We start from the raw sequence: 24,880 nt of genomic DNA, 5'->3' as shown, positions 1-24,880 counted from the left end.
ATTCAACTATAACTATGTAAATAGGTTTAATGAGAGTACCATTTATCCGGATATGACGTTCGCAAGATAACTGAAGATAACCTCCGTATTTTATGTTGGACTGTATGGACTGTATGCTCGTGCCTATACAGATCATAGTCGATGACCGGAAATTATATTGACACGAAATTGATCTTATTGGCAGATGAACTAATTCTGGTTTTGTGTCTTGTCAACGAAACCAATCGGTATCGTTCGTACAAAACGTGTCGTACGCGGTGTGCGCTGAAGCGCATATTCGAACGGACCGTCACCTCTGTACCGGATTCATACGCGAGTGGGAACAACTGTGTGGAATGGTGGAAGTCATGGTGAACACGTAGCCGGTGTTTGACGTGTCTTAGCCTCCTAGCCTAGGCATAGTGATTTGGTGATTTGTTGCGGCCTGCTTGATTTGCAACGTGTCGTATGAAAAATAAACGTTAATATGTTTCTGGCAAATGTTTGCTGAAAGTTGACAGAAGAGTACTTCCCATTGCGTTCGTATACTTCATAAAAATATGTTGCCGAATAGATCGTCCATCGCGACCAATACCAGGAAAGATATGTTCCCCGATAAGAAAGCGACTTCTAAGCAAATGAAAACCTCTACGTTAACGAACGCCGCTGGCCTCAGTTCTCTGATTACTTTTACTGTTTTGCTGCTCGCTTGGATCTCAGGATTCGCCTCTCGGCTGTTTGCAGTAATACGCTTCGAAAGTATCATACATGAGTTCGATCCTTGGTATGCATTATCACATTAAGATTCATATACCTACTTATCGATAATTTAATATATATTCCACTTTTTTTATTACGAAAATATGATTTCATTATAGTTTTAATGTAATTTATTTTTTTTAACAGAATAGAAATTTCTTTCTTCTGTTAAAAGAGTGTTTTAATTTAAAAAAAGAGAAAAACTTTATTAACACATTCGAGACCGACGTATTATTACAAAACTATCCCCAGAAACTGATGATATTTATGTATAATTTGTACATGACCCATATGCTGAGTCATCAGCCAAGTGGGTGAGATATTACACGATTTATTTATATGCTGGTTCATCGGTCTCGAATGTATTGATTTTAGGAGAGGTGAAAACTTTGTTGAATTCTGTCAAAATTCTTGTTTTATCGCATTTCCAAGTACCTATTTATGTATCCTATAAATCTATAAAACCTCCAATTTAATATTTACATAAGGTACAGGTAATTACAGAATATTTTTTTTCATGTAGGTTTAACTACAGGGCAACAGCATATATGGTACAACATGGATTTTACAATTTCTTAAACTGGTTTGATGAAAGAGCATGGTATCCATTGGGTCGTATTGTGGGTGGCACTGTTTACCCAGGATTAATGATCACATCTGGGTCAATACATTACATATTACACTCATTAAATATTCCAGTGCACATAAGAGATATATGTGTATTCCTAGCTCCAATTTTTAGTGGCCTTACTGCCATTTCTACGTACTTATTAACAAAAGAGATATGGACTGCTGGAGCTGGTTTATTTGCAGCGTGCTTTATAGCAATTGTACCTGGTTACATTTCAAGATCCGTGGCAGGAAGTTATGACAATGAAGGCATAGCTATATTTGCATTGCAAATTACATATTATCTATGGGTTAAGTCAGTTAAAACTGGTTCGATTTTTTGGGCTTCTATGACTGCTCTGTCATATTTTTATATGGTATCAGCATGGGGTGGTTACGTTTTTATTATCAATCTAATCCCATTCCACGTTTTCGTGCTATTGGCAATGAATCGATTCAGTAATCGCTTGTTCACGAGTTACACCACATTTTATATACTCGGACTTTTGTTGAGTATGCAAATACCATTTGTCGGTTTTCAACCAATAAGAACATCAGAGCATATGGCCGCAGGAGGTGTCTTTGGTTTACTAATATTCGTGGCAACTCTCAGGTATATTAACTTGATATCCACATGCTACCAATATTAAAAGTGGTTTATAAATTAACATATTTGTTCAATTATCATAGGTATTTGAGAACTGTACTTACTAAATCTGAAATGAAATACTTTGGTGGAGTAGTTGCAGTCACAGCTGGTATCCTCCTAATGATTTTGATCTGCTTGACCTATGCCGGTATCGTTGCGCCTTGGAGCGGTAGATTTTATTCGTTATGGGATACTGGTTACGCAAAAATACACATTCCAATAATAGCATCTGTATCTGAACATCAACCTACAACATGGTTTAGTTTTTTCTTCGACTTGCATATTCTTGTTACCACGTTCCCCGTTGGTCTGTGGTATTGTATTAAACACATCAATGACGAACGTGTTTTTGGTAAGTTTTCACGCAAGATGATTCTCTTGTTATTTATTTACAAGAGGTACTAGTAATTTTGTAATTCTTTCGCAGTTATCTTGTACGCTATAAGTGCTGTTTACTTTGCTGGAGTAATGGTGAGGCTTATGCTCACTTTAACTCCTGTCGTTTGTATGCTTGCCGGTGTTGCATTCAGCGATCTTTTAGAATTATTCTTTAAAGAGGAAGACAGCGAGAGGAATGATCGAAGTAGCAACGGAAGCGAAGAGGAAAGCGAGGAAGAAAGAGAGAGGAGTCCTGGCAGAGCATTGTACGACAAAGCTGGCAAAATTCGTAGAATGAAACACGAGAGACCCCGAGGAAATGGTGATGGATTGGGTGTTAATCTTCGAAATGGAGTCGTGATTGGTGCATTTATGTTGATGATGATGTTCACTTTGCATTGTACTTGGATTACAAGTAATGCATACTCAAGTCCCTCGATTGTTCTGGCATCATATAGCAACGATGGTGGTAGAGCCATACTAGACGATTTCAGGGAAGCTTATTATTGGTTAGCACAAAACACACCTACCGATGCCAGAATTATGAGTTGGTGGGATTATGGTTATCAAATTGCTGGAATGGCTAACAGGTATACACTGTTAATAAACATTTACAATCAGTCATTATCGTGTGTCTTTATGGAATAGGATATTCTAACAGTTTATTTATTTTTCTATTAATATAGAACTACACTTGTGGACAATAATACGTGGAATAATTCTCATATAGCTCTAGTTGGAAAAGCAATGAGCTCAAATGAAAGCGCTGCCTATGAAATTATGACCTCTTTAGATGTAGATTATGTATTAGTTATTTTTGGAGGGATGATTGGATATTCTGGTGATGATGTTAACAAGTTCCTCTGGATGGTACGAATCGCTGAAGGTGAACATCCGCAGGACATTCGTGAAAGTGATTATTTCAGCGAAAAGGGAGAGTTTCGTGTGGATTCTGAAGCTTCACCTACCCTTCTGAATTCATTGATGTACAAGTTAAGTTATTACCGATTCGGAGAGGTTAAGATTGATTATCGGTCACCGTCTGGTTATGATCGTACACGTAGCGCAGAAATAGGGAATAAGAATTTTCAATTAACGTACTTAGAAGAAGCTTATACAACTGAACACTGGCTTGTTAGGATTTACAGGTAACAGTATATAATGACAAGCATACAGTTTGCATATTACAGGCTGTATACATATTTATTGGAATATCATTTTTAGGGTGAAAAAACCAAACGAGTTTAATAGACCTAGTATTCCAATATCTAAACGAGTTGTTGCTCGTAATGCCAATTCATATATCAGTAAAAAGGTGAGTTCTTTAGTTCCTATGGCAAAGCAGATAATGTAAAATTTTATGCTTTCGATTTTCGATCGTATCGTTTCCCGTTTTTCAAAATAAAACCTTGCGTGACCTTGAAACGTAGTTGAAGTTGTGGGGGCTTGGATATTAATGTTTCAGACACCACGTCGCAAGAAAGGATACATAAAAGGCCTGCCAACTATTATTAAAGGACAGAAACCTCAACGAAGGACTACGTAACAAACATTTATTATCTAATTCATAACAGTTTTCAAATACAACTTTTGTAATAAAAAAAGAAAAAGATTACCGTCCCTTGGGTCTACCACAAACTATACCTCAGACTAAGAATTTAATATCACTACAAATTGAATCAATTGAATTATAGATTAAACAGAATTTCCAACATTTCACGTAATTTGAAAAATTATTTTATAAGTATAATATAAAAAGAAAGGGATCACATTTTAGTTTTGTTTTTTTTTTCTTTACTGTCAAGCTACGTTTATTTCTTGTTGGATTCCGTAAGGTTATTAAACAGTTGTTTTACATATCATTTAGGTAAAAATACATACGTATAATTTGTCTATAACTGCAATACATGACACTAATTTTGTAAAGAATCCGTAAAATGGATACATGTTATATTTAAAATTAGCAAGCCAAATCTTTGTACATTTCACATTTTTCTGTACTTAACTATTCTCCATTCTTTTTATGCACTCTGTCATTAATCGCTTTACACGTTTCAAGCAACTATACTTTGAATTCACGAGTGAGACTTTTATGGAAAAAAAAAAGCAATTTACGGTTGACGTATAAATTTTCGTTAGATCTGTGTACTCCGTATTAAAGTTCAAGTAAAAGTTCACTAGTCAAAGTGAATAAAAACATTTATTATGTATTCAGTAGATTAGATCGGAGGGATTGAAAATGTGTTATGTATACACAGTTTATTGTATAGTACCTTGTTGAAAATGTGTAATAAGAATCTTGTCATTTAAAAATATTGTATCATTCAAAATTTTATTTTTATTTTCTCTAAAACGACCTAAGAATGTAAAGAACAAATTTTATGCAATAGAAACATGTTTGTAAATGTATTAGATCTTGTTTCGTCTTGTCATGTTTCAATTATTTGTTGCTCTCCTGTTATTTTTTTTTAGGTATAATGTAGTTTGTATTTAACATTTTCATTTTATTTGTTTACTGTCTAGTAGTTGTATGGAGCTTATTTATAAATGTACATAACAGATAGTTATGGACTTCAATGGATGTACGTGTTCATGCAGTTACAAAATTATAGTTGAAGCAATGTTAAATGCACAAACTAGTTGTGCACATGGTCATTGTGTATATTTAATTATAAAGTGAATAAGGGAAAAAATACAAGTAAAAGAAAGTTGTAATACATATCAATAAATATGTTCTCCTACCTTTTATATAAAATTAAACAGAAATCGTAGTCGTGTTAGAAATTGTCATCATACAATGACAGATCAGAACATGAATAGTATGAGCGTGAAACATGGTAAGTAGTTGTTATTATATCCAGCATGAGTGTGAATATAGAGGCTGAGTTAAGAAAATATAATAATTAAATTTATGCTAAATATCTCTCTGTATTTGGAAATAGAGGAAAATGCTAAAAAGAAAACATGTATGGTTTTTAAGGGGTATGTATATGTATACATGCGACGATATATATATATAGTATCCCATCTAAACTGATCTAAACCTGAATAAATAAATTTTCGTTTACTTTCAATTTCTGTAAATTAGTTCATAGAAATATATATTTGTATAAATATCCATAGTCTGTTAAATTCATAATAGGCTTATTGTGAATGAAATTACGACTAATTTATTTACATTGATATATTATCCGTGTATACAAATTATTAATGTTTTAACATTCGAATGTCGATGTCTGTTTCCAGACTGTTAACAAATTGTTTGCTACGAGTAATAAACATTGAAATTAATACAAACCATACACAAATCAACAGGTGGTCTTTGGCAATACATTTTGATGCATATAGGTTATAGTCTTTTAAATGTCAAAATCAGCTGATCGGCGGCAACAATTTTTCAAGGTTACGAGGCTTATTTAATTATTCCTATCTTGTTTTCCATGTTTACGTGTAAATTGAATAAAGAATGTATAATATATTTATGAATAAATCAGATGAATAATGTAATGTTTAAATTCCATTCCTAAACATGATATTCTTGAGAATAAAATAAGATATGTTGTTTGATTCTAAATTCTTATAAAAGTTATTTTCAATTTCATATAATTATGATGCTATTAGTGTTTAAATGTGTTCTTCACTTTATAATATGTTTAACTCTTTAATTCTATTCATTTTGTATTGAACATATGTATTTAGGTATATAATACACATATATTTATATTATCTACGATTTTTATTCAAGTTATATTTATTATTTCCTTCAATTTGTATCTAATGGCTACTGTGGGTAACATTGTTTGATAATTCATTAATTTTGTACTATTCATAACGTTTTATATGTTAATCGTCATCAGTTTATTATGAAAAAAAATTATTAATTTAAAACATATTTGACATTCATAAAAGAAAATAATCATTTTATAGAATAAAATTGTAAATTTATGTTTACTTTGTGCAAAAACCTCATTGGTAGAAAATACTTTTACATATGTATATATACATATTATGTACATACATACCTATCACAATATTAATACTTATAATATACATATTTGTAGTTGTTAATTGTTTGAAATGATACCATGTATTTTTTTTACCTATCATGTAAAATTGTAAAATTTCTTACATAAAAGGATTGTGAAATTATGTAAAGTGTATGTAGTTGTAAATACAATGCAACATCGAGAACTCGTGTCAGACACAAACGATTAAATATTTGAGTAAATGAGATGAAGTGTTATAATATGCGTTTGTAAAGTTTTCATTTGGATTGTTTGTATTTTATAATGTAGGGTGCGAGAACAAAGGAATGGAGATCCGTGGTGGTACATACATATACGCGCGAAACATCAAAAAGGTTATGTCAAAGTGATTAACGTAGAACAATCTAATCTTTATCATCGAGAATGCTTGTAATCACGATGGAATTTGTTTTTGTATAATATCGTACCAAATTGGTCGATGCTTAGAACGGATGCAAAATGTTTCTATATCGAGTTCAAAGTGAGAACACAGTGAATTCGAAGATTTTTCGCATCAAAAACTGTTCGTGTGTGCAGCGTCCGCCATTTTGCTTCCCTTACATCTGACATGTCTTTCTAATGTTATTATCGATGAATGCTGGAATTTGTGCGTGAATCTTCAATCTTGTCGGAGCATATCTTCCGAGAAAAAAAGGTCGGACTGCTCCTGATTGGACAACAACCTCCATTACTATCGGAAGTAATTTGCATTGTCCCAACCTCGGTTAAACTAAACGAAACATTGGACACATAAAGGAGACTTCGTGATCGTGTCCGTGAAAAGTTCACCCTTGTTAACGAGCAAAAATATGCGATGAGACTGATCCAAAAAGTTTTCTTGACTGTATCGTTCAAGTTTGATCACAGTATTTCGCACAGTGTCTTATTGTCTATATAAGGAGTGAACATAACCAAAGAGTGTTGATAGCCAACATCGTGTACTGATGTCAACACTGAAGATAAAGGCTTGTTAATATGGCTTTAACCTGTCAGAGATCATTAAAATATTTGGAGTCAATGTTCAATGGTTCAGTGCCTCTTAGAATGCAATTACTCAAAGATGTGTAGGATATGTTTGATGTGAACTGCTATGAAAGGCAAGGATTGTTTTTATCCTGATCTAGCGATGGACTAAGTTCACGCTTACTGCTTGAACCAGGAGACATTAGTAATTATCTCGCAGAATACTACGTATAGAAGTATATAAATTTAAACATAAAGTAATTCCATAGCTTTAATTGGTATAGATGTTATCAACTACTAAAGTATTAGTTGGACTTTTTAGAGGATAGAATAAATTTTTGTCTTCATTTAAATGTACGAATCTTTTTTCTAAGGCACTGGCAAAATTTTATACTAGATAAAACAAAGTGTAGCAAATTTTTTAATCTTTCTAATGATACAACAAGAATCCATGACAAAACGAAGTTCTTTTTTTGTACATATGCACATAATTGTAAATAAGGGATAGCTGAGTGCACATTGTATCTATGTTTTCAAGTAAAAGTAGTGCACGTGACTATTTTATAATTTATTATACTGTGTACAAAAATTCGTTTTACTAGCTGTACTCTCTCGATGCTTTTGATTTAAATACAAAACCATCAAGCTGTGATATGATACAATAAAAATAATTTTTTATTTTTTTATTCTCAGTATTATGAATTCAAAAGTAGTACTGTCTAGACTTGGATCTTGGCACATGGCGTGAACTAAGTTTTATGTAGACAGGAAGAAAGTTGATTTGGAGATTTGAGAATGCAGGTGGAACAGAAGTCAAGAGAAGCGGTAATCAATGAAGGTCCCCACATCCGAAAACTCAAACATGGACAATAAATTGAAGTTTTCGGATCGCTTAAAGGCTTTACTGAAAACAGAGGCTCATCAAGATGTTGATCCGTATATTTTCAGTGAACCAGAGCCATTCAATACATCAGGGAGGAATGTTACAATAGTTTCACCTAACAATCCTAAAGTGATGCAAAGTTGTAAAAATATTAAGCCTAAAGGGAAATGTATGAAGCAAAGGATAAGGATAACACCCGTAGCAGATGGGGATTACAAAGCTGTACAAGATCATACTGTAGAATTAGATGCTGACAGTGGTGTAGGTGGTGGTGAAAACATAGATTATAAAAGTACAAAAGCAATTAAGCAGAAAGAATGTCACATTGAAAACTTACAAAGATTGAAATGTAGGAGACAAAGTCGGGACCATACTCTATTGTATTATCCTAAAGCTGGGGATGAAATATCCGATAGTGACTCCAGCGGAGACGAGATGACGGTTTATCAACGGTATTGGTTCTCTGGCGAAACTAGTACAGCATTAAACCGTTCTGCACGACTATCTCAATTACGATCTCAGCTGAGACGACGATTAATTCAGTTACATAGAGGTGGGACAGATTCGGAAGCGTTGCTGCGTGACAAAGCCAGATGTCTACTGGAAGCTGCTTATAAAGATCCTACATCTACTGCAAGAGCTTTGACCGATTCTCCGAGTACGAGCAAAGTTGGTGATGGACCGCTTTTAGTTGGCGGACTTTGTGGAGCCGACGGATGTCATCAGATATCTTTGCCCTGTACCCGTTATTGTTCTCGTCACATTATGTTGAATGGAGATCAACTTTTATTCGAACATTGCACTGCCAAGTTTAGTGATAACACACAATGTTGTATTCCTGTGTTTGATGTTGCACACGAATTACCCCTGTGTCCAGAGCATGCAAGGAAAAGAGATAACTACCATCGTAAAGCTCAAGAATCTAAACCAAAGAAAGCTCGTAAAAAGCCAGCCTCTCCAACAATACCCAGGCCTAAACCGAAATCCAGGCCGAAAAAGCGAAAACGGCCTCCCTCGACTAAGCTCGAGACAAAGGGCTCCACCTTGGTGCACGAGGAGAACCAATACTTGAATCAAATAAATTCTAGTGAAAATCAAACAAAAACTTTGAACAATTTGAATTCAGTAGCTCAAGGAAGTTCGCACTCTTCTAATTTAAACTTAGGATTAGGACTCGGTCTTGGAGGAGGGCTTAAGGTAGATCTAGGAGATCACGAAGTGTTTCCATCTCTGGATGCGGCGGAGCATGACTTTGGCAATGTGCTCAACAACTTACCTGCTGACGCTTTTAATGACTTATTCATTGGTAATTATACTTTTACATTTCATGTATCATTAAATCACGAGGATTCGCTGATCAATTTCTCGGAGATATCATGGAAGAATAACCGCAAGATTTCTTGTTCTTTTGTAGAGAGCAGAAACGGAGAATATGAACCGTCAAGGGAAGAAGAAGAAGAATTAGAACGGGCACTGGAGGCGGTAGATAAGGATGTACGAAATTTGGAAAGGATGGGGCAAACACATGGACTTTTAGAACCAGCATTGTTGGCTCAACTTATGTCAGACATTGCTTCGTAGCCCCGTCTGTTTTAATAATATAATAATTTGAAAATGAGTTCGCGTGTGTTCCTTATACTTATAGAGCAAAATACTGTTTGTGTCTGTGCTGCTAAATGTAAGATTGTGTTATTAACTTTCATTGCATAGTTATAGAAATTCAAGATAACTGCAAGGATTGACATACAGAATGTGAAAAGAATTAGTAAAGCTATTAATTTAGTATAAACATCATCGAATACATCATACCATGACTACTAGATTCATATGCAATAGATACCATATTTCCTGCTAAATGCTGAAAATTCCGTTTCTTTTTTTCTGACAAGTAATCGCAATGTCACTTTATTTCTTTATTGAGTAATCCTTAAAAATTCAATTATTATCTTATAGTTATAATAGCTTGATAATTGAAATGGTTTCTTTTTTTTTTTCTTTTGTAATTGTGAAATGTATGAAAATTGAGAGAAGGGAAAGCTCTTGCAAAGTAATTGTAAGATATTTGAATTTTTCAGGGTATATAGATACACTTTTATTTATTATTATTATTATTATTCTATTATTCCATTCTGATATTAATTAAGTATACAAGTTTTTGCATTGATAATAATTTTTATTTTCTTTCGTAGCACCCTGATATATTTGCAAGGCATATTGACGAATATGTTTCCAGACACTGATACTCTAAAAATTAAGGAACACACATGTGTTCTACATTAACATTCGGTTTATAATTATTTTACAGTCGAGAATTATTATAAAAACAATTGTCTATTTAAAGAAAGCATCAGTAAGAGTTTTATAAAAAGCATGAAAAACCGGATAATAATAGAAAGAAAAGTTACAAAACATGTTTCAAATAAGATTGAAACTTTTAATTGTAGTCTGAGCCAAGGATTAAGTACAAGCACTATGTTCAATGCATGTTTTGATAAGAATGTAACTTAGTTTTCGTTTAAACAAATGTTAAAACCAGTTCGTTTTAACAAGTTACTTTTCATTGAGAAACTTTGTGCATAGAATGCAGTTGCACGGGCACATGACTGAACTTAACGAACTACATGTACACATAAATAGTCATACATATTCATTTCTCATCATGTATCTGCTGTAATAATGTATGCAAATAATCGCGAATAATCTTACTGACATACGCATAATCATCACTATCATCATTTTCTTCATTTTGTATTATAATCATGTAGGTAAATGTTCAGTAATAGATAGCTGTAACATACAATTAAAACTTTAAATTAATAAGAAGTGCCGAAATAGTTTCATTTTTGATATTTTTAGTAACTATAATACATTTGAAATTCTTTTGCTGCCTATAAGAAAAAGATGACACGCTGTCCATTAATTTTATTGTCCGCAGTCGCAACAAGAAGTAATATTTAAGAAAAAGTCGATGAGGCACAGATACTGAGAGTAAAACTAGATTGCTGTTGTCAATCGTAAGGACGGCTGGATTACTTACTGCCATTTGACATTTGAAATATCACAATATAGCTATATAGTGTTGATACTAGTGTTGTCTCTGCGTACACTTGCAAATGTAACACTGCGAAATGTACGCAACACACGTCAGATTATCATAATTTCTAATACATATCGTAATTGAGAACGAATAAAGGAGACGTTCAATCACATTGTAGTAATAAATAAATATGGATAACGTAAAAATAACAAGAAATGCATTTCACGCGTAACACCAAGATTGTATAGATTCTTCTGAGATCTAGTTTTTATTATCAAAGTCTCTGTGCCAAATACAAGTAACGAGGTATTAATTTTTTAACCTCATACATGCGTGTCATTTATTCGCTGATAATAGGTCGCAAAGAAATAAATATTAAATAATGAATGTTTTAGCTAAATGTAAACCAACGCAAATGAACAGTAAATTTGCCACTTGTAAATGAAAATCGAAAACAATACAATTTACAATTTAACCCATATTGGGATTAAATTAATGTCATATATATTGTTATTATATATAATGGTAGTAAGTAGGTACAACAATTATTTATAAAAAGACAATGCAGAATTTAATCGTAAATGAAATGCATTGCTTCAGATGTACCTATATGTGTATCTCCTTGTAAAATATCAGCATTAGTACTCATTATTAGGCATTACCAATTATAATAAGCATATTTTTTACATTGTCTTATTGTATTCAGTTTATCAACCCTGATCACGTGTCCCTTAAAATGGTTTCTTTTTAATGTATGTGTCTATATTTAATAATACTTTAAATTAAACGAATAATTTCCAATATTTTATCCTATATATACTTTTTTAATGAAAATTTTCGATAACATTAAATGGTTCTATGCAATTTACTGTATGTAGTTATTGAAAAGCTTCAAGTAGTTTATTAAAAAACTTGTACTTTTATCTTATTCGATACCATAATATTAAATAAAAATCACAAACTTTATATAAATATTAATGTTTTTCAAAAAACCAGATAATATAGACGCATACATTTAATTATTTGATTGTTATCAATCCATATTAATATTAAATAATTTCACAAACAATAAAATAAATCTGAAAAAGTAATCAATCAATGGTTTCTATTCCATAAATTCTTTTCTACTTTATATTGAATGACATAATAAATAAAAATACGAAATTCTGTTTGTCAACGTTCGTTGTATTTCATAATACGTAATAACTACATTACTTCAAATTTATTAATTCGCATAATTGTCTTTGCATGTGTTGTAAATCCTTGATGTGTAGTACCAGTCAAGAATCCTCCAACTATATACTTATTAATTTATACTATTTATATTATTTATCCAGTTATCGACACAGATATGGATTGATAGTACTCAACATGGTTTAACACTTACGTTATTCAATAAATTATATTATCCGCTGAGTACGCTATTTCTATTTACATATGTGTATGAAAAATGCAAGTATGAACTAATAAATGATCAGGCATATTCAATAAGCAATATAAATTCGGTATTCATATGAAATTTGGTAAGTAATGCCAAAAGAATTTTATTTTAATTTGTCATTATGGAATATGTGTCTGTGTCTCTAACATAATGACGTTTCATTTCCCTCATGTACCATTTTTTTCTTGCTTCTTTACAATTAGTTTCATAGCCACTTGGTGAAATATTGCCTACCTCAATCGGAAAATCACTAGTTACATGGAATTCAGTTTGAAATAATGGAAGTTTCTTAATCGTTGTTCCCTTATTCTGTAAAAAATAAAAATACACTATCATATAACTTTATCCTATGTGTTTATTGAAAAGGTATACGTTTAAAAATACTTACTAAATCTGATGCATCCTTTATACTTTTCATTGCTTCATATGTGGCTCGGTCAGATATTTGAATATCGGAGGGTTTTTCCTCTTCCAGTGGCATCAACATCAAATCATACTTATCTCTATTTTCGCCCAGAATTCCTATTTTGATACCCAACTTATGTAACTTATCTTCCTCGATTAACAGAGCATTTTGTAGATAAATAATTCGTTCGCCATTGGTGTTATCTTCCATACCTATTCGTTACAATACGTTGTTTAAGTTAAAGAAACTGAAAATATGTTAAAATATTACACACCTAAAGATAGAAGACGATAATCGCAAGTTGAGTATATTAATTCTGCTATAACAGGAGAATTTCTTAATAATCTTCGTTTTTCTTGTATTTTAGGCCCTTGTAATACTGCTGTATCATCTTCCAACATATCTGAGACAAGTTGACTAAAAGTTCGTCTTTTAGCTATGTTGTATGCTTCACTTCTGAATAATCTATGCAACTCTATTTCTAAAATGAATACTTTCATCTTATTAAAGTATCTTGTTATAGATTCTTTTCCTTTCTGATAGATCAACGTACCGATTAAAGTAAAGAATTTACGTTGTAAGGCTATCCAAACTACACGATGTGTCACGCCAATTAATACTTCAAACATTCTTAAATCCTTCTCTCCTTGTGATTGAATTAAAGATGCCAGTCCTTTTTTGCCTCCAGTCATATGATGGTATTGCATGCTGTCTTGACAACCTACTATTAAATCAGCGTATTCTCTGCCCAATACGCAACGAAGGTTTTGCATATCGTCAGCGTATTTGGATCTATAGCCTTGGGCTAAAGGATTTGGTGCTTTCTTCATAGTAGCTGCACGTTCCTCCATTAATTCTTCCCATATTATTATATAGTATTGAAAATAAATAATTGTGGCTCTTAAGAATCGATCCACAATTGGTAGATGAAAAAAAACGATAAATTGTGGACTAACAGGAGTTGCTAACAAATACAGTACAAGATCTTTTATATCTTGTAAAATAATAACATTTGGTTCATTCGGAGATATCTTGCGCAAGTAATGTCTTCTGAATCGTATCTGAAACAGAGTGTGTATTTAGATCACAGACATTCATCGGTACTATTTTTATTGCTACATTTTCCTTTATTACTCACCTTTTCACGCTGATTTAAAGTTTCATGAAAATTTAACATTAAATATGCGTGTGGACAGTACACTTTTGAATCTGGAATGGGATCTGTCGGTCCTTTATGCCTTTTAATTTGTTCATCTTCCGTTTTCTGTACACTTATATATGAATATAAAAAGATATTTAATTGAATATTTCCTTCATCTTAGTTTTAAACAAATAATATAACATATATAATTAATAGATTATACATTTTATTACCCTAATAAAATCAATCCATCAGAAATTTCATCCCATCCAAAATGTTTATCTTCCATATTCTTATATTGAATTGTTAGAACATTGTATATATTGTACAAGAAATAAAATAAAGTCAGGTTAACCAGCTGAGAAATAAATGCTGAAGTATAGCTTGATACTGTAGTGTTCATTTATTGATTGCCAATTTTATGCATTTACTAAATAAGTGGTACATGCACTCGTGTAATAAAACATAACAAATATTAAAATATCATTGTATATCACATGCAGCACAAACTTATTTTTGAAACTCTTAATAATTATACTTGTGTACAATTCATTCACATTCGATCACCATTCACTTTAATGGAAACTGTAGAAAAAAACAAATTCTACTACTTCTATTAGGGGAATAAAATTCTTGAAATTGAAATTATTGTCAAAACAGATTTTATTTGCATAACACATTTATTCAGCATTATCAGTTTTCTGGGATTTATTTGAATAAGGCTTTGGTAGAGAATCTAAGATCTCTTGATCTTCTGGGAAGATTGCTACACTGGGTGTACCCCAATATTTTGTTTCTTGTGAAATATCATTATTCCAATGGTATATTCTACATCTAACTTTCACTTCTTCGTGATTATTAATCTTAAGAGTGACATAAAATTCTTTATTCTCAAGATCTAAATTTGGTCCAGATATACTCTTGTTTGGCATAGTTATTGCATCTTCAGGAACAATGATACCTATTCTACGAAAACATACTCTGACATGCCACTTTTCTAGTGTCCATGGCACATCTTTAGATATCATTATCTTCACATATATCTGAGATAACACACTTATTGTTCTATTAACAAACTGAGAACTTTGTGTATCTTTATCAACATTGAAGTCTTCTGGCTTAATGTAATACTTTTCCATATTTTCAGGAGTTGCATATACAGCTAATTTCGGCAATAAAAAATTATTATAAGCTTTTTCTGATTGCACTGAAATTTTTTCTCCTTTCCTACCAATATCTTTTACATTTTCCACTAAAATCATGTCAATGTTCAATGGTCTTTTGGTAACTGTATTTTCTACCAAATCATAAATGAAATATTTATGCGTTAATTTGTGGGGTCTTTGATTTTTCTTGTAGAGAGGTACTGGATATCTTCTTTTTAGAATGAATGTATTCTAAAAAAGAAATGAATTATTGGTAATATTTTGAACTTAATGTTTATTACATTAAGTATAGTAGTAAAAATGTTACCCGGCTTTGTTGTTCCAGCAAATTAACATGACTGGCCAGAAGTGTCGTTGATTGTGTTTTCAAGTGGTTTACACACAGTTTAGCATAATGTAACATATTTATTAGTTTATTAGATATGATTATATACTTAAACAATCTTATATGTGCACAGAGATTTTCAGTTGCTTAGGTTAGAATCTGTGTAACTTGAAGGTGGTTGCAGATGATAATAAAATTGAAGAAAAAACCATTTTCAGCATAACCAGACATAATATTGCGATTAAATCTTTTTCCAATGATGTCTATTTATAACACTGTCTATCGAATGCTATCCAAAAATAATAATAGTAAGGAGTTAGGATCATTTAATATAATTTCTATATAAATAATAATTTAATCGTTGCTGATCGTTGCGAACTCATCAGTGATTAGTCCTTCTGGTTCTTTTGCATCCTTTTGGTCAGCCGATCAAAAGTTGCCTACATATTCAAATAGTGTAAACGGTGTAAACGGGTGTAAACTTCGCTTAAGTTTAAGGGATCACCGTGGATCACCGTGGATCACCGGTCAGAGGTCACCCCTTCCACGGAACTTTCCTGACCTTGGATACCTTGTACAAGTGAAGTTGTATACATATACGACTGTGCTCCTTAAAATGTTGAGTTTCCTGATCCTGATCAGTACGGCGTTCACGATGCATGTATTTCATTGCCGATAAGGAGAATCCGAAAAAATGCGTCGTTTATAACCTATGGGGAGGGAATTATAATCCTCCGACAGTTTGGTGATTATTATCAAGACAAGACACGTATTGTCAACGTAAATCGTTACGTCTGAATTAATTTTGACAATGGCCGTGCCTCCTTCCTTCGGAGTTGGTGACATCGTGCATTTGAATGTCGGTGGAACAAGGTACGGAAAGAAGAGGCATTCAACTTTATTAACTTGATTACTGTTCAAGAAGCATTTTTTTGATAAATTATGGAGCCATAAACAATGTTCGTTTTGCTACCATTGAGACTATTCGGACATTGTACATTATTTCTTATTGAACCAAATAGTTTACTTTATAATTAATACATTGAATTTTCATAGGTTTTCAACATCAAAACAAACGCTAACATGGGTCCCAGATTCATTTTTTACTACATTACTAAGCAACCGAATTGCCAGTCACAGAGATGAAGATGGAGCATTGTTTATAGATAGAGATCCAAAACTATTTTCCATTATACTAAATTATTTACGCACTAAAGACATTGATTTAAAAAGTGTAGACCTTCGTACATTGAGACACGAAGCTGAGTATTATGGTATAATACCATTAGTTAAGAGGCTAATGTTATGCGAGGATTTGACTCAGTCCTCTTGTGGGAATGTGTTATTTTATGGTTATTTACCACCTCCAAGTAAGTGTATGATTAATCCCAATAGAAACAATGCAATAACAAATTTATGTCTTAATTTTGAAGGTATACCATTACAAGAACCAACTACTGTGCAACCAAATGTAGGAGATGTGTCTGTTCATGGTAGGGCACCTAGCACTACTACCAATCCCAAAGTAGATGCGCCATCAACTTCTCAAAGTGCAGCTTCAACAAGTTCTAATGCTACCCAAAATAATAACGGTAAAGAACTAATGTTGATTTAACATAATTTCTACATAAATTATTATTATTTGATGTGCATTTATTTTAGGGCAACAAAACCATAAAGGAGTGCTTGGAACACATGTGAGGAACTCTTCATTGGATTATAGAATCCAGCAAAGAGGCTTGCCATACTCACGGACGTCACCTCTAGATTTACGGCATGTTAGGAATAATTCAGCAGACTTAAATAAATTACATAAAAACGACATAAGTTTAGTATTTGGACCGCAGCAAGGTAAACGAATAAATGTACTCTCTTCGAAATTTTTAGTGTAATATTATAAAGAATTTTTGTCAATACAGTTTCATCGTGGGTCGATCCTTTGAGGGTTCAAATCATAAAGGCTCATCACAATTGGATCGTGATTGCTTACGCGCATTTTATAACGTGTTACCGACTGAAAGACTCATCTGGATGGCAGCATGCATTCACTAGTCCCCATATTGAGTCAGTGATTGAAAGGGTAGCAATAACGTCAAAATTAAACACTAGTGTAGATGCCAATATGGTTGCTTTTTCTTATGGAAATCAAGTAACATTATGGAATGTTTCTGCAAATGGGATAAACATTAACATCGGTACATTTAACTTGAATGTTCGTATAGAATATTTATTTTTTATTGGGAGTCAGTTAGTTGCGCTGTCTTCTACCGATAAGATCGGTGTATGGCATGCTATGACACACCATTGGCAAATACAAGACGTCGTACCTATTTTATCATTTGACACGGCTGGTTCTTTTCTTCTCCTGGGATGCAATAATGGATCGATATATTATATTGGTAAAGAGGACTAAAATTTGTTCTAATGCGCAACTAAGATTATCGAGCAACAGGTATATGTCGTTAATTTTCAGATATGGAAAAGTTCCCTTTACGAATGAAGGACAACGATCTACTCGTAACCGAATTGTATCGTGATCCGAATTACGATCCTATTACAGCCATATCAGTTTATTTAACGCCGAAAACATGTAAGTTTTCATGTACGTTCTCATCATAACACGATAATATCTTGATAAACGGTTTAACACAGAAATCCAAGGTAAATAATAACTAATTCATGGTTGATAACGTTGAGTATTACAGTATCTCTATTGCAGAAACACCTTTTCAAGTGACGTACAAATAAAGGGACTAAAATATAATTGTTAAATCTGCTTTTATTGAGGAATGTAATAACAAACGTCACTTTTTCATAAATATTTTTCTTTTCTTTTAACCACCAATTTGCTACGTATATAGTTGCACCACAGTTTTACCTTCAATTTAACTAACAAAATATGATCGTGACTCTCTTGATGATGATTCATTTAAGTCGAAAAAGAAAGAAAATTTCTACTGATAGATTGACACCCATAAGAATAATACATACATATAGATATGTTTGGATACAAACGCGATAGTATAATTTTATCATAAAGTTTACTGCTATTGTTTTGATATTAATGAGAGTTTATTATTACATTCTTTGCTTCGTGATTTCGTACAACTGGATAAATAGCACAAGGCAAGTATGGGTCGATATGAAAATGTTCTACCTACGATAATCTCATGTTCAAATCACAGTTCAAACAACATACGTTTCTCTACATTTTGTATTGCATTGAACATGACACATTGTTTTAAATATGTACTAGTGTCCGCACCCTTCCTCTCCAGATGTAGTATATCATTCTGCATCGAGTCTGCACATATATATATATATATATATACATACACATGTAAATATTATTTTCTCTCTAAGATCGCACTAATCGTACACAGCCCCGCTATCCTTATGCGTCCAGTTGTACTACTGCAGATTGTTACATCATTTGCATTTTCTCATATATTTGGTTAACATCTAATTTGAAATGTTGGTTATGCAATTTAGCTATCTTGATTTCAGTTAAATATCATTCTTAGAGCCTCCTGCTTATCCTTTCCATTATCATACATCAAACATTCGAATCTGAGAGGGGAAGGAAAGGGAATAAAGAACACATACCTTTGCTTGCATAATTATTCTTCGTTTTAAATAATTTTATTCAATTTAAATGATTCTTTCGTTCGTTCTAAGCCATTATATCGTTTTTACATACACTGTATGTATTTTTACGTTTCTACACAGTCTCCTAGCACATATGTACATATATCATAAAGTTAACTTTGAATTTTACCTATGGAGGTTTCACTAACAAATGAATAGTACTTATGCGTATCTTTTTCTTAATAAACCACTTATTTATTAATTGTTTATTAATCGAATGAACTACACACGCCTAAAGGATTCTTTCTATTCCTGGAGTTTTCAATATCGTGCCATTTACATTCTTTATTAAGCAGTTATATCGTTTATATCAACAGCATTGCATTTATTAAAATAACTCGTTCTCTGAACAATATCACTTTTTATACAGCACTGTGTGGCAATTGGATTGAAATTGCATATGGTACTAAATCTGGTAGTGTGAGGGTCATCGTACAACATCCGGAAACTGTTGGACATGGACCACAATTATTCCAAACATTTACAGTACATCAGAGCAGCGTCACGAAAGTATGTCTATATCTATGAAATTTCTATCCTCTCTATCCTGCCTACAAATTGTGTGTACATCTATACATATAACCGAACATACATATAATTTATACAGGTGACATTGTCAGAAAAATATTTGGTGTCAGTTTGCTCTGAATATAATCATGTTAGAAGTTGGGCAGTAAAGAGATTCCGTGGAATGATTTCTACTCAACCTGGATCAACGCCTGAAGCTAGTTTTAAGATTGTATCTTTAGAAGCAATCGAGCCTTGTATCAGTTATACTGCTGGCAATGACTTTGGTATTTTATTAACACTATTAATCGCGACAATGTTGATCGAAATATGTTGATCGTTATATGTACATATATGACAATGCAGGTCCGTTCGGAGAGCAGGATGATGAACAAGTATTTGTTCAAAAAGTTGTACCTGAGACTGACCAGCTGTTCGTACGACTAGCATCGAATGGAAAAAGAGTATGCGTAATCAAATCAGTGGATGGTAGTATTATTAGTTCATTTTACGTACATGAATGTGAAGGGTCCAGCCGTATGGGCTCGAGACCGCGACGTTTTATATTTACTGGACACTCGAATGGTACTATACAAATGTGGGACCTTACAACAGCCTTGGAGCCATCGTTTTCTTCTACACAAAGTAATATCACGGTTTTGTCTGAATAAATGTACATAATATGTACTGTTAATTTCTGCTAACCAGTATCTTGGTTACAGATGTTTCTGGCGGACCTACACCCGAAGAACTTTGGAAACTGTTAGATCAGTGCGATTTAAGTAACAGTTACTCATCTACACCATGCATCAGCCCGTGTCCCTCAGTTATATCTTCAGGCCCGAGTATAAAAACAAGTAATGTATTGTTTCTTAATCAATCACAAAGCTCTGAGGCTACTCCTGGATCTAGCCAATCATGAAGGCAGTATGGAAAGTGTTTCTACTCTTTTTTATGTCATTATACGTAACTGAAACTGTTTTATTGAAATCTGCATTTGTTTATTTATTTATTTATTTATTACGGGTTATTTACACTTAAAAGTCTGCAGTTAGAGTTCCTAGTACATTTAATTCTTTATTTTTACACGATTTTGATTTAAGACATGGTCTAGAAAACAATTAAATGCTTCTTTTATGGAAGCCTTTATAGAAATCTTCATTTAATTATAATTCTAAGAAAGTATATTCTTATTTATTTTTATAGGAAATTGAACATGATTAAAAAAACAAAGTTCTTCATTGCTTTATCGTATTATTTTTATTGGTTCCTTTAATCTAGACTCTAGATTCTAGAGACAATCCTTAGTTTTTTTGTATTCACGTCTTAATGTAATGATTTTGTAAAGAGGTAGATCTGTAAGAGGTGTAATATAAAAGTGATACAGTTAAGAAACTATACATGTATACTAAATATAAGAACTTTATGACACAACAAATAATTGTAAATGAATATGTTTGGTAAAAAAAGAACACTGTTGTTTAATTGCTAAAGTTAAGTCATTTTTTCGGATTAGTTACGATTTGTACAATTCATATTGTTTTTATGTAAACAATTTAATATGGCATTCAGGGCACAATGCATAATTATTTAAATTAAACTGATGCAAGAAAGTGAAAGATCTTATGAACTTTATAATTAGTATATACTGCAAGTAAGAGTTTATTTACACTTACATATTCTATATTACTATGCTAAAAATTAATAACTCCATCCATGTTATAAATTCCGTTCTCTAGTATATGTAAAGTTTAACAATAGATTTTGTTGAAAAAGTGTACAACTTAATAGAGTGTAAATATTTATATGAATATTTCATTCACCAGTTCCAGTTTTCCTTTCACGAAAGAAAACTTATTTTATTATACACAAATTAACGTGATTAATATTTACACTGTAAATGTAGGAAATCAAATCCGTAATTCATAGAAAGTACGTCACACTGTATTGTCAAAAATTCTTTCCTACTAACAGGATATTATTGCAATATGTATTTAGACTCCTTTATGTGTTCTTATGTTTGCCGCTAGTTCAATAATCTGTATAACATTTATAACAAGCATTGTAATACTGCTATGACTGTTATTTGTGTGATTCAAATAAACAATCAGTGTATGTATTGTGATGTTAATTCTCACATGTATATTAACATAATTTATATACACAACTATTTGGGAACATGCAGTTAAGTGATTGTAAAATGAATGTGTCATGGCATTTGTTCATTATATCGAAAAAAAATTAACAAAGGATGAACTTGTACAAAGAATAATTTTTCTTTATGAATTCAAAATACACTATTTATTGTAACAACGTTATACTTTTTCAAGTATACAATATTTCAACAACATCCTTGTTTGAAGAAAAACTTCACCTACGTTGTAATTAGCATTCATAATTACAACTTCATGGATCCAGTGATCGTTATATAAAACTTGATTAGGATCATTATAACATGTTTCAAAACTATCATTGAAAAAATTCACACATTAAAAAGTGTAATAACCTATGTAAGTCATACATTAACTTGTACCTCATGAGAGTGTACAATTATGCAATGTTAATTACGCAAATGATGTCAGTAATTTCGAATTATCCTAGTTCGTTATAAAAATTGTGAACAACATTAGTGACATCGTTTCAAATGAATCTCAGCTTATAAAAAATGCTTATTCCAAAATAGATTATTTTGAAATATTGTTGGATTCGTCATTGGTATTAACAGCAGAAAAAAAGTGACTAATCCAATGACAAACAGACAACATAGTCCTGCTCTTTTTAGTGGATCCTTACACGCCACGATTTCTGAAAGATCAGGGAATCCCATGTGATTACAAAAAGAGTGTGCTGTTAATGGTGCTGCAAGGTGTCCTATATACACGAAAGATAAAATATTCTATTATGTTTTATTAATGTAGAGCAGAAAAATTTATAACAGAGTTATTATACCTGTTTTGACGAAAAGAAACGCTGCATATGTTCCAAACAATGTCGTGTATGCAAACTGAAAACCTAGTTAACGAATAAATACTTACAATAAATTGGTAAAGATATTTTTATTCAGTGAAAATTTTGAATAGTACTTACAAGATATAAGAAGTGCACGTTTAAGACTCACACCTTCCCTTACTCTGTCCACAATATGATGAAAATGGGCAGCTCCAAAAAACAAGGAGGACACAAATATAGCAGTGACTGGTGTGAAACATTGCAACAGCAATGGTAACATGCATGCTCTGAATGTCCATTCTTCGCACAAAGGTGCGACTACTTGGTTTCTCCACCACGTTAATGTCCTTATATTTCCGAGCCAATGCATGGGCTCTAAAACAGGTAAACCTACACTTCCATAGTTATTAAGTATAATACATTAAGTGCCTTATATTAAATTACACAACATGCTCACCAGCATATAATCTTGAAAGCTTATTAAAGCATTGTACACTTAATGGTCCTAAAAATAGTATCATTGTTAACAATAATGGTATCACGACTGCTTCAATTAAACCTGGCCATCGTAGACCTAATAATTCCCAAATAGTTGCCTGAAAATAGAAAAACTTGTAACTCAAGATACTCGTTGTACATACAGTTACACGATTGCACAATTACCCTTTGAAAGACCTTCTTATTCATCCCAAAGTACAATGACACGGGAGATATAAGAGATATAATAAAAACACTACAAAATCTTCTTTTTATAATCGTAGGATGTTCTCTGCAACGATAAAATAGAAGTAAATATTTCGAAAGCGTACAAAGAATGACAACGTTTATATATTCTTGGGAAGATTGTCAAATCAACTTTCTGCCAGTTAAACAAACTACTTTTTTTTCGAACAGATCATGTTGAAACGTTCAAACGTGGCGCCAAATAAAGTAGAATTCGAAGGCAAAAAACCAGCCAGTAGGGGCGCTGGTGATCTCGATCCGTCTGTGATCGCACGAGTGGGAGAACTCGGAGAAAGAGCGTTCACGTTCGCGGGGCGACGTGAATCAGTTACACTTTGTTCGTGGTTCTCTGTGGTTCGTTGATAACAGAAGCCGAGGGAGCGTTCTCTACGGTAGCTCGAAAAATGGACGTTTAAAAGGGGGGACTCGACGTTCGTCGCCTTCGCCGATCAGCTTTACGTACCCATCGTACGGGGATCTCCATACGTAGAGACTCGCGACGTATACTATAGAAAGGGCGAGACATGATAAAATTGCGGACACGCAGGACAAATCGGTATTTCGGTCCGCGGTCTCCATAATTTCACACTACTGATGGTTGCTTGTGTCGCGATCCACTGCGGAAGAGGGTAGGGTAGGAGGGCGGTCGGGGACGAAAGAGGGGAAGAGCAGAAACTCATCCGATTGGCGGTCTGGCACCAGTCGGCAATCCTATAGTCAATGAGAAGATGGCCGCTGGGCTCAGTGGAAGTGTCGCCATTGTTTAGTGTTTAGTTGTTTTACCGTTTCTCGCATAATTTCTTGCCCCGGAAGCACGTTAAAGATGCCTAGCGCTTCATTCACAGCATCGCGTAATTACGTGCGAAGATCCCGGAGAAAAGGCGCGAACAGGATCCCTCTGCCATCGAGAACCACCTCGGGTAAGAGAGCCCTGCATCCCAGACCCTCGGTTCACTGCTCACCTGTCGTCTCTTCGGCTCTTTTCTTTTGCCTTCACCTACTTTGCTATTACCCGGTTTAACTCCGTCCCACTGATACTGCGTACTCTTCTTAGTTAATCAAAATCCTTCCTATCCGTACTCGTGTTTCTAGTTTACCATTTTCGACATCGTAGAGAGAAAGAGAGAGCGAGGGGGGGGGGGCTAAAGCAGAGACGATTGTCAAACCTTACGCTGCCCACGTCTCTCCCTCTCGCACGATTTCCTCGCGATTCGGGGTATACCCGAAAAACGTAATGGATTCGTGGTCCTTCCATAGCGTTCTCTCTCTCTCTCTCTCTCTCTCTCTCTCTC

General features: G+C 33.2%; 7 protein-coding genes across 9 annotated transcripts in view; 4 read left to right on the top strand and 3 right to left on the bottom strand.

The window, feature by feature from the left end:
* Positions 1-379: 379 nt before the first annotated feature.
* On the top strand, positions 380-4,090 carry LOC107189334 (dolichyl-diphosphooligosaccharide--protein glycosyltransferase subunit STT3B). The gene is made up of 7 exons (XM_015577836.1): positions 380-763; positions 1,262-1,960; positions 2,038-2,348; positions 2,424-2,964; positions 3,061-3,522; positions 3,599-3,689; positions 3,840-4,090. Exons 1-7 carry the CDS (start codon positions 540-542, stop codon positions 3,918-3,920), a joined length of 2,409 nt encoding a protein of 802 aa, XP_015433322.1. The 5' UTR covers positions 380-539; the 3' UTR covers positions 3,921-4,090.
* Positions 4,091-7,003: 2,913 nt separating this feature from the next.
* LOC107189352 (INO80 complex subunit D) lies at positions 7,004-9,875 on the top strand. 2 transcript variants are annotated; one of them, XM_015577868.1, is made up of 3 exons: positions 7,004-7,567; positions 8,056-9,551; positions 9,660-9,875. In XM_015577868.1, the coding sequence occupies exons 2-3, from the start codon at positions 8,195-8,197 to the stop codon at positions 9,824-9,826; spliced, it is 1,524 nt and encodes a 507-aa protein (XP_015433354.1). In that variant the 5' UTR covers positions 7,004-7,567; positions 8,056-8,194; the 3' UTR covers positions 9,827-9,875. The 2 variants fall into 2 exon arrangements, with proteins under 2 accessions (XP_015433354.1, XP_015433353.1); XM_015577867.1 differs by lacking the exon at positions 7,004-7,567 and having other exon boundaries at positions 7,925-9,551.
* A 2,956-nt stretch (positions 9,876-12,831) lies between these two features.
* Positions 12,832-14,559, bottom strand: LOC107189292 (protein phosphatase 1 regulatory subunit 36-like). Its single transcript, XM_015577787.1, has 6 exons — positions 14,504-14,559; positions 14,268-14,400; positions 13,683-14,190; positions 13,404-13,610; positions 13,112-13,341; positions 12,832-13,032 (listed from the first exon to the last, which is right to left on the bottom strand). The coding sequence occupies exons 1-6, from the start codon at positions 14,557-14,559 to the stop codon at positions 12,832-12,834; spliced, it is 1,335 nt and encodes a 444-aa protein (XP_015433273.1).
* A 369-nt stretch (positions 14,560-14,928) lies between these two features.
* LOC107189364 (39S ribosomal protein L9, mitochondrial) lies at positions 14,929-16,033 on the bottom strand. Its single transcript, XM_015577881.1, has 2 exons — positions 15,744-16,033; positions 14,929-15,667 (listed from the first exon to the last, which is right to left on the bottom strand). The coding sequence occupies exons 1-2, from the start codon at positions 15,837-15,839 to the stop codon at positions 14,951-14,953; spliced, it is 813 nt and encodes a 270-aa protein (XP_015433367.1). The 5' UTR covers positions 15,840-16,033; the 3' UTR covers positions 14,929-14,950.
* Positions 16,034-16,325: 292 nt separating this feature from the next.
* LOC107189338 (SH3KBP1-binding protein 1) lies at positions 16,326-20,838 on the top strand. The gene is made up of 10 exons (XM_015577848.1): positions 16,326-16,634; positions 16,818-17,131; positions 17,195-17,353; positions 17,424-17,612; positions 17,681-18,160; positions 18,235-18,351; positions 19,780-19,919; positions 20,017-20,203; positions 20,283-20,561; positions 20,639-20,838. Exons 1-10 carry the CDS (start codon positions 16,573-16,575, stop codon positions 20,836-20,838), a joined length of 2,127 nt encoding a protein of 708 aa, XP_015433334.1. The 5' UTR covers positions 16,326-16,572.
* Positions 20,839-22,503: 1,665 nt separating this feature from the next.
* On the bottom strand, positions 22,504-24,200 carry LOC107189379 (CAAX prenyl protease 2). Its single transcript, XM_015577898.1, has 6 exons — positions 24,052-24,200; positions 23,529-23,634; positions 23,323-23,461; positions 23,004-23,240; positions 22,866-22,928; positions 22,504-22,787 (listed from the first exon to the last, which is right to left on the bottom strand). Exons 1-6 carry the CDS (start codon positions 24,165-24,167, stop codon positions 22,573-22,575), a joined length of 876 nt encoding a protein of 291 aa, XP_015433384.1. The 5' UTR covers positions 24,168-24,200; the 3' UTR covers positions 22,504-22,572.
* A 14-nt stretch (positions 24,201-24,214) lies between these two features.
* The window catches only part of LOC107189378 (F-box only protein 11), an 11,454-nt gene continuing 10,788 nt past the window's right edge, over positions 24,215-24,880 (top strand). For both annotated transcript variants that reach the window (XM_015577896.1, XM_015577897.1), the window contains exon 1: positions 24,215-24,508. In XM_015577896.1, the coding sequence (XP_015433382.1) occupies positions 24,412-24,508 (97 nt within the window). In that variant the 5' untranslated portion in view covers positions 24,215-24,411. The remainder of the gene's footprint in view (positions 24,509-24,880) is intronic.

The sequence above is a fragment of the Dufourea novaeangliae genome, unplaced genomic scaffold (genome assembly GCF_001272555.1).
Source record: "Dufourea novaeangliae isolate 0120121106 unplaced genomic scaffold, ASM127255v1 scaffold142, whole genome shotgun sequence".
Classification (NCBI taxonomy): Eukaryota; Metazoa; Arthropoda; class Insecta; order Hymenoptera; family Halictidae; genus Dufourea; species Dufourea novaeangliae.
The sequence above is the reverse complement of the archived record's forward strand: the minus strand, read 5'-3'. Positions and strand labels throughout refer to the sequence as shown.

Coding starts and splice junctions, on each gene's coding strand:
- LOC107189352 (XM_015577868.1), top strand. CDS start 8,195: ATGAAGGTCCCCACATCCGAAAACTCAAACATGGACAATAAATTGAAG. Junction 9,552..9,659: donor TTTTAATGACTTATTCATTG/GTAATTATACTT, acceptor GTTCTTTTGTAG/AGAGCAGAAACGGAGAATAT.
- LOC107189364 (XM_015577881.1), bottom strand. CDS start 15,839: ATGTTACATTATGCTAAACTGTGTGTAAACCACTTGAAAACACAATCA. Junction 15,668..15,743: donor TGCTGGAACAACAAAGCCGG/GTAACATTTTTA, acceptor TTTCTTTTTTAG/AATACATTCATTCTAAAAAG.
- LOC107189338 (XM_015577848.1), top strand. CDS start 16,573: ATGGCCGTGCCTCCTTCCTTCGGAGTTGGTGACATCGTGCATTTGAAT. Junction 18,161..18,234: donor TGGATCGATATATTATATTG/GTAAAGAGGACT, acceptor GTTAATTTTCAG/ATATGGAAAAGTTCCCTTTA. Junction 18,352..19,779: donor TTATTTAACGCCGAAAACAT/GTAAGTTTTCAT, acceptor CTTTTTATACAG/CACTGTGTGGCAATTGGATT.
- LOC107189292 (XM_015577787.1), bottom strand. CDS start 14,559: ATGGAAGATAAACATTTTGGATGGGATGAAATTTCTGATGGATTGATT. Junction 14,191..14,267: donor CTTTAAATCAGCGTGAAAAG/GTGAGTAATAAA, acceptor ACTCTGTTTCAG/ATACGATTCAGAAGACATTA. Junction 13,611..13,682: donor TAAATTCTTTACTTTAATCG/GTACGTTGATCT, acceptor TATTCATTTTAG/AAATAGAGTTGCATAGATTA.
- LOC107189334 (XM_015577836.1), top strand. CDS start 540: ATGTTGCCGAATAGATCGTCCATCGCGACCAATACCAGGAAAGATATG. Junction 2,349..2,423: donor CAATGACGAACGTGTTTTTG/GTAAGTTTTCAC, acceptor ATTCTTTCGCAG/TTATCTTGTACGCTATAAGT. Junction 3,690..3,839: donor ATTCATATATCAGTAAAAAG/GTGAGTTCTTTA, acceptor TTAATGTTTCAG/ACACCACGTCGCAAGAAAGG.
- LOC107189379 (XM_015577898.1), bottom strand. CDS start 24,167: ATGGAGACCGCGGACCGAAATACCGATTTGTCCTGCGTGTCCGCAATT. Junction 23,635..24,051: donor TGGAGATCCCCGTACGATGG/GTACGTAAAGCT, acceptor TTATCGTTGCAG/AGAACATCCTACGATTATAA. Junction 23,241..23,322: donor GCTTTCAAGATTATATGCTG/GTGAGCATGTTG, acceptor TACCTGTTTTAG/AGCCCATGCATTGGCTCGGA.